Source organism: Cavia porcellus, unplaced genomic scaffold, assembly GCF_034190915.1.
Source record: "Cavia porcellus strain 051 isolate PalLab524CR breed Dunkin Hartley unplaced genomic scaffold, mCavPor4.1 scaffold_22, whole genome shotgun sequence".
Classification (NCBI taxonomy): domain Eukaryota; kingdom Metazoa; phylum Chordata; class Mammalia; order Rodentia; family Caviidae; genus Cavia; species Cavia porcellus.
In genome coordinates, this window is record NW_026947505.1 from 21,454,113 (window position 1) to 21,462,654 (window position 8,542).

The 8,542-nt window shown below is 41.5% G+C and overlaps 1 protein-coding gene across 6 annotated transcripts in view; it reads left to right on the forward strand.

Annotated features, from left to right (window-relative positions):
* The window catches only part of Esr1 (estrogen receptor 1), a 357,099-nt gene extending 349,948 nt beyond the window's left edge, over positions 1 to 7,151 (forward strand). For all 6 annotated transcript variants that reach the window (XM_003468423.3, XM_063233327.1, XM_063233328.1 and 3 more), the window contains one exon: positions 2,600 to 7,151. In XM_003468423.3, the coding sequence (XP_003468471.2) occupies positions 2,600 to 2,834 (235 nt within the window). In that variant the 3' untranslated portion in view covers positions 2,835 to 7,151. The remainder of the gene's footprint in view (positions 1 to 2,599) is intronic.
* The last annotated feature ends 1,391 nt before the right edge of the window (positions 7,152 to 8,542 follow it).

An 8,542-nucleotide genomic window follows, 5' to 3' on the forward strand; every position in this document is an offset into this window, starting at 1 on the left:
GCTTAGTGGATGTCGTGCATAGCTCAACCTACATAAATGAGATAAAAATAATATAGTCTTTATTGCAGACTCCAGAAAGCCTGCAGTAATGACAATAATCTAGAATGGTGACAACAGAGAGGCAGGTTCTCTTGGGTTACTACATGACATTGGGCTTACGCAAGTCCCTAGGAATTAAAAAGAGATAGCTTTTCTAGTTAGCTATGAGAAAAGGACCAGGATAACCAAAGGGGTAGGATAAGATAATTTAAGTAGTCTTTAAGTCTTGGACTCTGTGCTTCAAATGGCAAGGTTTATCTCATTAAAGATGCAGATATCACCCTTCCTTGCCAGTCTTACAAAATTATTAGCTCTATGTGAGCATAGAAATAATATCCCCCAGAGTGCTGCATATGAAAATTTACATATACAGTAGTATGTGCTCACAACATTATTGTTGATTAAATGACTGATAAAGGAGTGACCGAATCAGTGACTAAATGACTCATGGCATGTTTTCCCCTGTCCTGGGAACTTGAAATTTGTCAGTAAAGGCTTCCACATGGCAGCGTTTGGGAGAAGCTAGTTGCAATCTCTCTTCTCACAGTTCCCCAAGAATCCCGGTGTGATAGGCAAGTAGAATAGGTGACTGCTTCAGAGTAAACATTTCCAATCTTTTCCTGTCTTTCTCTTTTGATGAATATCCTAGAGAAAGAAACAGGGAGTGGATCTGCATAGCACAGCCACTGCCAAATTACCTGGCTGTGAATGTGATCTTTCCTTCAAAAAGCATCTGCTAGCTCTTACTCCAAGCTAGGGATTTTGGTGATGATGCAGAAATCATGAGGCACCCGGAATGCTTTTATTTTGTTAGTAAGAATTCCTGACTTTTCAGATATACTAACTGCTTGTCTGTATTGACAAGCCCAATTAGTTACCAATAATACCAAGAATATCTACCCCAAATATTTAGCCCTGGCTGATTTTACTGGCAATGTATAACAGAGGTCCTAGAAGTAGTTTCTTTTGGAATTGTGTGAAAAACCAGAAAGAATATGCAATTCTTTAGAAAGCTTGTGGCAGTTTCTCTACTCTGTTATGTCTTTGTTTCTCTCTGTGTACTTTTCTGTCCTTCTCTATCTCTGTCTCTCACACACAAATAATGCACACCCGCATACACCATAATATTTTGGTACCTCATCACAGCCATTTTAAATCATACAACTATTTTATTAAGCTTGACCCCAGCCATATGTTCCCACTCAGAGAATTTAACACCATATTTCATCTGACTGTAAATGTGATTCATTAGGGTGCACTAGAGAGACACTGCCAGACCCAAGGGGCATTTGACTTTAACAGCATTTTAAATTAAAAAGCAAAGCAAAAACAAAATAACACTTAAACACGTGATTTAGGTTGGCCTGCAGTCCTGAAGGGCTCTGGGCTGTGTTTCTATGGCAGGAGTCCAATTTGTACTGGCTTTCCTCTCACCAGCTGTGCAGATCCTTGCTAGGACTTCTCCTGGTCCTGCCTACTCTTGGCACGCGCTTCTTTTAAAGAAGTTTCTAGCTACATAGTGGTTGCTCTCCCATCCCCAGCCTGTGTTGTATTATGGACAGTGTTTTATTATGGAACCCTGGCTGATGGAAGAGGGTAGAGGAGGAGCATGGAAAAATACCATGCGCCTGCATCTCTCTCCTCCTGTTTATCCTGTTTGTGGGACATTTACTAAGTTCTGGGTACTGTTCTGGCTACAGTAGAGAACAGGGTGAACAAATCCTTGCCCCTGGTGGAACTTGCACAGTATGTACTGTGGGGTGTGTGTGTGGATGTGTGTGTGTGAGCATGCATGTGCTTGGAGTTGGGCAGAACAAACACACACAAATTCATAGAAGAATTCCAGCAAGAAGTGTACTAGGGGAAAAGGAAAGATGCAGAAGACAGCACTTGAGACTACAGAGGCCTGGACCATTGGCACGGGCTAGCACGAGCCTCTCAGAGGAGGTGGCATTTCAGGACTCGGGAGCAAAACATCCAATATGAGCAACTACCATGTTCAGATCCCCTGACTCTGGAAGGACTCAGTTCCTGTAAGAGCAGGAAGTATGGATAAAGAGAGCAAGCTGGGGATGCCAGACAGGATGAGCTTGTCAAGGGAGACTGTCACAGGTCAGGTGGGCCGTGCAGAACGTGGGCAGGGCTTTCCATTTTCTTTGAGTTTGATGGGAATCTACTGAGAGGTTTTAGCAAGGGAATCCTTGAACTGCTTCACATATTTAAAGACTTCACTCCTACTGGCTCCATGTCTCAGGTTCTTTTTTTAGATATCTTGGTGATAGACAAGAATAGTGCTAGAATGTCAGAGGGAGTCTGTGATGGTGAGACTGCTCATATAGAGGGGTGACTTGAAAACCCCAACATGGAGGTGAGCCCCAAAGACCATGGTCTCTGAAGCTCCTCAGTCTTCTTCAGATACCATCCTAACATGGGCCTTCACATAGGAAGGAAGATTGCATTGCAAGTGTCCTTGGAGTTTCTGTTACTTCCCCTTCCTAGAAATTCATACTGTTCTGGGACTGGGTTGGGTCTAACGTGGTCCTCTCTGTGTCCTCTGTAGTAACAAAGGTGTGGAACATCTGTACAACATGAAGTGCAAGAACGTGGTGCCCCTGTACAACCTGCTGCTGGAGATGCTGGAGGCCCATCGCCTGAACACATCCTCCAACCCCATGGGCGGGTCCCCGGAGGAGCCCAGCCAGAGCCAGCTGGCCACGATAGGCTCCTCGTCCGCACATTCCTTGCAAACATACTACGTCTCCCAGGAAGCAGAGAGTTTCCCCAATACAATCTGAGAGCTCCTGGCCTCCCCAAGGTTCTGAGAATCCCTGCAGCCTTTTACCTGTCATGCATCTGTTCAGCAGAACTCTGTCTCCTGCACACACTCCGGCATGCATCCACTGCCAGTGGCTTTCTAGTAAGAGTAGCAGTTCATTCGCTTGCTCAGTTCTTAGTGACACGTCTTCTGTTGGGAACAGCCAAAGGGATTCCAGGGCTAAATATTTGTAACAGCTCTCTTCCCCCCTTTGCTACATTATTGAGAATGAGGATTCCTGTGGCTCATCATGACTGAACTCAGCCTGCATGAGATGACTGCATTGAAGCTACTCGTTGAGACCCAGGCCTGGAGAATAGACATTTCGCCTCTGCTAAGCACTTTGTAATGGCTCCAAGAATAAGCCTCAGGAAAGAATTTAAAGTGGCTCCTTTAATTGATGACTTGGAGAAAGCTAACTCAAGGGTTTGTTAGAGCATCCTCTTGTATTCCAATAGTAATGCGCCACTTTGTTAAAGTGATTCTTTGACCTTTTTGCTCCATCGCATGGCTTTAGCACAATATTTGGTGATTGTCTGTTCATTTGCCCTATAAGAATACAAGATGCACACAGGGAAGGAAGATCCCCTAATGTCAAGACGGTATCAACTTAAACACTGACCCCTTGAGCTTGCTTAAGTCGCTATTGCTAGCTTCCCAGAGTACCACATATGTAGGTCACGGGTGCCAGGTGATTCCTGCTTCCCAGGGACCTGTGGGAAGCAGCAAGTCAGTTTCAGTTCAGTCACTACCATACAGATAAATCTCCCCATATAAGGGGCATGTTTAATTTTTTGTTGTTGTTGTTGTCTCCCTTTCTGTAAAAGAAAGCCCTCTATCCCCTGAACTTCCAGCTTTAGGACCATTCTGGTGGGGTTTCGCACTTACCAGCAGAGGGCGCTCTGCCTGGCTCCTCCTGTGTGATTTAACCTTGATGTGTTCAGAGCCCAGCCATGATCAAGGGCAATTTAAATGAGCTGGCACACTGGTGATACTTCTAATTTTTTTTTTTTTTGCTTGTTTTTCTTTATCCCTGGGGCATGAAACTAAATAGTAAATGTGCATGGTGGTTGTGGCTGCTAGAGAATGAGAGGGCAAGTAAAGGAGAAACTGGGTAAAACTCTGGCAGGTTCCCTTTGCTCAGGGTGGCCAGACCACAGACAGCAGGTGGTTTGCAGCTCATAGATCCTGCACTGCACAGCAAGGCTGCCCTGGAGTCCACGGAGTGGTTTGCCTCCGTTTCATCTCCATGTGGCACTGATTGGAAGAAGCAGCATTGGACAGCTGAATTCTCAGCCCAGCACATTCCAGGCAGGGGAAGAGGAGGAGGGCAGGGATTGGAAAATTCACTCCCTTGGGCTACCTGGGCCTGGTCAGACTACATATGCCCTTGGTTATTCAGAGCTCATCCAAAAATCAGCTAGTGGTTTTGGGAAGAAAATATCACCCCCTTTCCCCCAACTCACGTCCTTAAACTTCATAAGCCAGCAGAATAAGACCAGAATCACTCCACAAGAATTCTTTGACCAGCAGGCTAAAAAAAAGAAAGTATTGGCCCAGCTACAGGGTTGCCTCCCGGATCTTTGCATCCCCAGTGCAATTCTGAGTCATTTACTTTTCTTAATGAAAAAGAAAATTTGATCTCCTTCCCTGACTTCATGGTCTGTAATTCAAACCCAATTGAGAGGTGAGGTACTAACCAACAGCCCAGGTGAGCTTGAGGCTTTTCTTGGTATGTTCTGTTTGGAAAAGTGAGTTTCATTCATTTCTGGTTTCCTAGTTAAGTGACTACCAAGAGACTGGGAAACCAGGAGGGCCAAAAAATTTTTTTAAAAAGGTTTTTTCACGTATGTGCATCTGAATTTAGGGGCAATTTTATATATCTGTGCTAAGAATATGTTTAAGAACATAATTCTTTGTGGTTTGTTTTTGAAGCACCTTATATAGTATAATATATATTTTTTTGAGATTGCATTGCTTGTTTATCAGACAACTGAATGTAATAATTCTGTTCTGGATTTAATTTGACTAGGTTAATGTGCAAAAACCAAGGAAAAATATTTCATTTTTTTGTATACTTTTCAAGCTACCTTGTCTTGTATGCAGTTTTGATGCCTAAGTCGGGTGATTATTCATTTAAATGAAGATCACATTTCATATCAACTTTTGTATCCACAGTAGACAAAATAGCGCTAATCTACATGCCTATTGTTGGATATTGAATGACAATCTTATGTAGCAGAGATTATGCCTGAAAAGGAAAATTATTCAGGGCAGCTAATTTTGCTTTTACCAAAATACCAGTAGTAATATTTTTGGACAGTAGCTAATGGGTCAGTGGGTTCTTTTTAATGTTTGTACTGAGATTTTTCTTTTAAAAAATAAAATAAAAAAAAACAAAAAAATCTCTAGGACTATAGATGATGTAATACCAGCTAAATCCAAACAATAATGCCGCAGAAGGTTTTACATTATTCATCTACTGTGTTTGTATTCATGTTAAGATACTACTACTACATTTGAAATGGGCAGAGAACATCAGATGGTTGAAATGTTAGCCCAAGAGTTTCAAACAATTTTTGGAAATCTCTTTTTATTCCTATTTGAAGTGCCAATAATGAGCTGCTGATATTTTTCAGCCGATGTTGCTATAAGGCATGGGGATATGCTAGAAAGCTGTGCCCCTGATTTTCCTCCACTTTGATGCAAACTTAAAGCTTGAAAGACATGATCTTCTTGGAGGGTTAGAATAGAGTGAGGAAGTAGATTTGGGAATTTGAAGAATGGGAGGATGAGGAATAAGACTATTGAAAGAGTCTGATATCTGGGGTATGTACGAGGTTTTGAAATTCCATTTCTGCACTGTATCCAAAATAACTAGCTCTAGTGACTGCCATTTCCAACATGGCAGCTCAAGTTCCTGAGAAGAAAGAGTTATAGACAGTGATGGCCAAAGAAAAGCTAGAGGTCTGTGTTTCTCTCAGCCACTGTCTAGCTTGCTGCAATGACTTAGTAGTACTATCATGCAGCTGTAAGAGACTAGATTGTCCAAAGAGAAAATCTCCATTGATACAAGTTGTAAAACTTAGCCACCAAGGAAGTGTAAACTTTCATTCCCTAGTAGTCTTGCAAATATCTTTCACCATGCCATATTCTATGTCTTTTGGGGACTGAAAAAAATAAGTGACTTACTGATAATTTACTTTTAATCACATTAAAATGTTTTCACTTTGAAATAGTATACATTCAAATGGTCACTCATTTAGAGCACCCTTGCTCCTACATAAAAATAATTACAGATCTCTTCCTGTTCATATTTTCCACCTTTGAGATTGAGTGTGGATACTTGGAAAGGTCACTGGGACCATGATAATGTCCATTATTCACAGGCAGATCTGCATGGGGGAAACTAGTTCTTTGAAAAGCAGATAGAGACATACAAGTAGCTCATAAGGCAACCAAGATTCTCTTTGGTGCAAGTCTTGGGAGGTTGATCCAGAGTACACTGCACACTTTTTAGATTAACCCTCCCCCCCAATTTACTCATTCTCACCTGGAAGAAACGGATTTAACTGTGGTCCCAAATATCCATCTTCTCATTAGTGTGGTTATGCTCTGTTTCTAGCTTCATTTTCCATTTAAAGTGTGAGCTCTTCTTAAGTCACTTAAAATTGTTTTCTAAGTAATTGCTGCCTCTATTACGATACTTCAATTTTGCACTGTTTTTCAGAGACTCAAAAATTTCTATTCTTTTTTTGTTTTTTGTTTTTTTCATCCAAATGTGCCTGAACTTTTTAAATATGTAAATGCTGCCATGTTTCAAATCCATCTTTCATGTGCATATGTGTGTGCATGTGTGTACAGAGCTGTGCACCCTGGAAATAACATATAGTCCCATGAGCAGGTGCCTAGGACATAGACCCCTTTGCATTGACAGAGAGGTCATTGGTCATAGAGACTTGAATTAATAAGTGACATTATGCCAGTTTATGTTCTTTCACAGTTTATAAACAATGCTTTTTGTGCACTACATATTCTTCAGTGTAGAGCTCTTGTTCTATGGGAAAAGGCTCAAATGCCATATTGTGTTTGATGGATCCATATGCCCTTGTGCTGATGCTACTATTATTGATGTGAGTCCATTCTGTCACAGCTTTGCTTTGTTTAATGAAACACACTTGTAAACCTTTTTTGCACCTTGAAAAAGTAAAGAATCCAGCAGGACACTTGAGCACTTCTAAGCCAATTTTCTCAACCTATTTGATGTTCAAATAAAGAATAAAGACAACAGATTTCATTTTTCGTATGTTCCACTTCTTGCTAACAATTCACTACTGATCATAGGAAATCAAAGTGATTTGAAGATCTGCAGAAAACTGAGTCTGAATGCCAGGACTCGCCCCTATAGGACATTCCCCCAGGGTTGAATCCCAAAACTCCCCCCCACTCAGGGATGAGACACCAACAGGGAGTAGGCTGAGCCTCAATTTTTGAAAGTTTTAGGCAATTAATTTTTCAAAGTTTCAGTTTATCAATAAAATGGTGGTAATAACACTTAATTTGGAGAATTGTGAGGATTAAATGAAGTGTTCGGTAAAATAGTAGATGTTTTTTAAGAGTCCCAACTCTTTCCTTATGAAGGCAGAAGGCAGAGGCTTGATAATAATTATGAATAAATGATTCAAATGGCTAGAAATAGATGCATTTCTAGCCAAAACACTCTCTTCCATCATGGAAGTAAAAGAATTCTGAAACAGGATTCTGAAGCAGGACACCCTTTCCTTAACATAAAGCTACTTTCATGTTCCCTTTTATCCATATTTCTATGATAACACTGATAAATTTGGGGGAAGGTCACATAGACATATGAGAGGCTACATCATATACGAATAGGCTCTGTAACTAGATAACTGGTTGGAATGCTCATTCTGACAGTCACTGTGTGACCTTGGGCAAGTTAGTTTCCCTGTGTCCGAGTTTCTTCAGTTTTAGAGTGTCTTAGTCTCCTTTACTTTGCTTCTACAACAAAACATCTGAGAGTAGACTATGTACCAGGAAGACTTTTATTTAATTCACCATTTTGGAGAACGAAAATCCAAAGAGCATGCTGCTGAGTCTGATGGATGATGAGTACTACTGTTTAGACTAAAATGTCCCTAAAAGTGCCATGTATTTAGCGACCAGCTTTTAAAGGATTCTTAGATCACGGGGCTGTTATACTCACCAGTGGATTATTCCACTGATGAGTCCATGGTTGAATGTGCTATTGGGGGTGAGGGGCTTGTCAAAAAAGGTGGGTCACTGAGGGTGTAGCCTGAAAGGATGGTTTGTATCCAGGTCTTTTCCCTTATGCCCTTCTCTCTGTGTTTTTTGGCTGCCATAGACGAGCAGCTTTTCCTTGCCATACCTTTCTATCATGCCTTGGAACCAGCCAGCCATGGACTAAAGCTTCTGAAACTGTGAGCCAAAGCATCCCTTTCTCTTTAAAATTGGGTATGTTAGGTATATTGTCCCAGCTGTAGGAAAGTGACTAATACAATGAGTGTGACGGGTATCACATGACAAGACAGGAAGCCAGAGAGACTGGAGAGGCCAGTCTTGCTCTTTATAGCAGCTCTCCCCTGAGGGAGCACCTGGGATCTCTAGGAGAATTACACTAATCCCTGATGAAAGTAGCACTCTCAATGA